This window comes from Sinocyclocheilus grahami, unplaced genomic scaffold (assembly GCF_001515645.1).
Source record: "Sinocyclocheilus grahami isolate Dianchi unplaced genomic scaffold, SAMN03320097.WGS_v1.1 scaffold2661.1, whole genome shotgun sequence".
Lineage (NCBI taxonomy): Eukaryota > Metazoa > Chordata > Actinopteri > Cypriniformes > Cyprinidae > Sinocyclocheilus > Sinocyclocheilus grahami.
The window spans coordinates 20,341-23,404 of record NW_015507839.1 but is presented as its reverse complement, the minus strand read 5'-3'; the positions used below and the strand labels follow the sequence as shown (position 1 = coordinate 23,404).

At 35.0% G+C, this 3,064-nt stretch overlaps 1 protein-coding gene across 2 annotated transcripts; it reads left to right on the top strand.

Moving 5' to 3' along the window:
• Positions 1–309: 309 nt before the first annotated feature.
• Positions 310–2,438, top strand: LOC107575458 (H-2 class II histocompatibility antigen, I-E alpha chain-like). Of its 2 annotated transcripts, none has more exons than XM_016261836.1 (4): positions 310–360; positions 1,346–1,588; positions 1,823–2,094; positions 2,281–2,438. In XM_016261836.1, exons 2-4 carry the CDS (start codon positions 1,396–1,398, stop codon positions 2,344–2,346), a joined length of 531 nt encoding a protein of 176 aa, XP_016117322.1. In that variant the 5' UTR covers positions 310–360; positions 1,346–1,395; the 3' UTR covers positions 2,347–2,438. The 2 variants fall into 2 exon arrangements, with proteins under 2 accessions (XP_016117322.1, XP_016117321.1); XM_016261835.1 differs by having other exon boundaries at positions 1,343–1,588.
• The last annotated feature ends 626 nt before the right edge of the window (positions 2,439–3,064 follow it).

Sequence of the window (3,064 nt, the reverse complement as noted above, 5' to 3'; positions counted from 1 at the left end):
TTTTTTTAGATAATTGTTCCACAGAAACATGTTAATAGGAAATGTCAATTTCTTTGTTTTTCAAAGTTTTTTAAAGTAGGGTGTTTTAATACTAAACACAATAATGCTATATTGGGATACTGTCAAATTTCGAAATCAAATAAAATAGCATTCTGCATGGTCTTCAGTGTCCATGAGCCATTTTTATGCAGTACTATTAGAAAATAGAAACTTAAGCTGTGTGGGCAAATTACATAGTTCAGCCTGTTGAATAAACTTAATATTACAAGCGTCACGATCTGCACAGGGACACGAAGATTGAGGTGGAGCAGTATCTGGCCATTCTTACCCTCACTGTTTTTCTCTCAGCTGAGGCTCAACGTAAGTTCACACTTTGCATATTCAAATATTTACACTGATTTTTAATAGGAAAAGCCTGTACAAGGATGTATGATTTCATGACGTACACTTGTGTATATCGCTTACTTGAGGAATTAGTGTATAAAAGTTTGGCATCAGTAAGATTTTTTATGTTTTTATAAAAAAGTTTCTTATGCTTATAAAGGCTGCATTTATTTGATAAAAAAATCGATTGTAATATATTTTAAAATGCAATTTATTTCTGTGATCAAAGCTGAATTTTCAGTATCATTACTCCAGTCTTCAGTGCCATATGATCCTTCAGAAATCATTCTAATATGCTGATTTCTTATCAGTGTTAGAAACAATATGTTTTCATGGAACCAGTGATACTTTTTTCACGATTTTTGATGGATAAAAAGTTAAAAAGCATTTACTCAAAATAGAAAAGACTTACATTGTTAGAAAATATTTCTATCACTTTTTATTGATCCAAACATTCTTGCTGAATAAAGAAGTATTAATAAAAAAGAAAAGAATAAAACAAAAAACATACTGACCCCAAACTTTTTAATGGTAGTGTAAAAAAATACCACTGGTTTCACAAAAATATTTTACAAATATACAAAAATATTAAGCAGTACAACTGTATATATACCTCATATTACACTGTTACACATATTACACATATTGTACTGACAACATTGTTGACTGTCCACACTGTTGTAGATTTACTTTGATTACCATATTAAGTTTGTTCAGTCAAAAAGCTGATGAATAGTTAACTACCAGTGGTTGATTTTAAGTGTTCATTTAACATAGTGGCTTTTAATAACAGCTTTATAGAACACCATCACATTTAAAAACTACTGGTGCTTTAAATAATTGACAAAAAAGGTTTTGTGTTAGTTCCCAAAACACATTAGTTATATCTGATATGCAGTTTATTTCTCTGGGACTCTGGGTATTTCTAATTTATCTTTTGATGTTTCTTTCATTTCAGCAGAACACAAAGATTTCTCAATCACTGGATGTTCTGAAACCGAGAAAGAGTCTATGACTGGATCTGACGGAGAGGAGGTGTGGCATGCTGACTTTAATCAGAAGACAGGAGTAGTTACATTGCCTGATTTTGCAGATCCTACGAGCTTTCCAGGATTTTATGAAGTGAGCCTGGGAGACCAAGAAGTATGCAAACAAAACTTGGCTGTACTCATAAAAGCTTACAAGAGCCCACCAGAGGAAATGGGTATGGCATGAATTGAGTTTTACAGTAATACATTTCTTAGCATTTACATCAATCTGTTTGGTAACTGCTACATGTTATGCATTCAGTGTTATCAATATGTTGGTTAAGTACGAGTTTTGGCTTGCAATTGTATTTAATATGTATGATATTAGTTTTCCTATGTACAGATTTTATTTGAATGAGGTCAGATGTACTACTGACTGCAAAGTTCAACACAGTTATGTATGTTCACAGAACCCCCTGAGACGTCCATCTATCCAAGGAACGATGTGCAGCTGGCTGTTGAAAACACGCTCATCTGTCACGTGACAGGCTTCTTTCCTCCACCTGTCAATGTCTCATGGACTAAGAACAATGTCGTTGTGACGGAAGGCGTGAGTCTGAGTCAGTACCGACCGAGGAGCGATGGAACCTTCCACGTGTTCTCCTCTCTGAAGATCACTCCTGAAGAGAGAGACATTTACAGCTGCACAGTGAACCACCGAGCCCGCAGACCAAAATATGGAGTAAGAGCCATTTACTAATTAAATCAAAATACAATCAATTTTGTTATCACCAGTTGTTTTTTGCATGAACGATGTATGTATAAAAACAACAGTAATCATTCTGTGACAAATGAAAAACCAAGAGCTGAGTGGATTTCTACAATGAAAAGCTGTTCTAACGTTCACACACCTTACTCTAATCCCCAGGCGTCCCGGAGGTGGCTGCTGTCCTGCCCAGCGTGGGTCCGGCAGTCTTCTGTGGAGTGGGATTAACTCTGGGGCTGCTGGGAGTCGCTACTGGACTCTTCTTCCTTATTAAAGCAACTACAACTGACACGCCAGATATGGCCAAAAACATAAAACATTTAATGCAGTGGACCCAATCAATAAAGACAGTTCCTCCAGGATTCTGAAGACAGAGAAACAGTGCATCTGTGTGTCGTTTTAGATGTTGGACAGCATTGCTGCTGTTGAAGACTGATCAATGCAAAGATCTGGTTTAACCTTTGTTTAAATTGGATTTGCTTGCTATGTAGCACTAATCATGCTTATATCTAGAAGACTTTTTGTTTATATATTACATTTGCAGTTCATCATAAGTAATCTAATTAAATCACAATATTTATATTGAGTTACTTAATTAAAATAAGACACTTTTGCTACTTTCATGCAAAATGTATTTGATTTTGTTATGAACTGAAATGTTTATTGTTTTGTACTTAAAATTATGCCAATAAAAATTAAACACGTTTGAGAAACTTTTACAATTATAAAGCAGCGGGGGGAAAAAAACAAATTTTTGTATGTTTTGTGACATACATTCCAAATAAAGATTTAACTGTCTATGTCAGTGTATCGCTTTGGATATTCAACTTTCCCTGGAAAAAGCTGTATTAAATAAAGCATGGAGAGACAGAGGGACTGAGGAGAAATGGACACACAGAAGGATCTTTTACAGTGATATAAAGCCAGTCCACCTGTAGACACACCC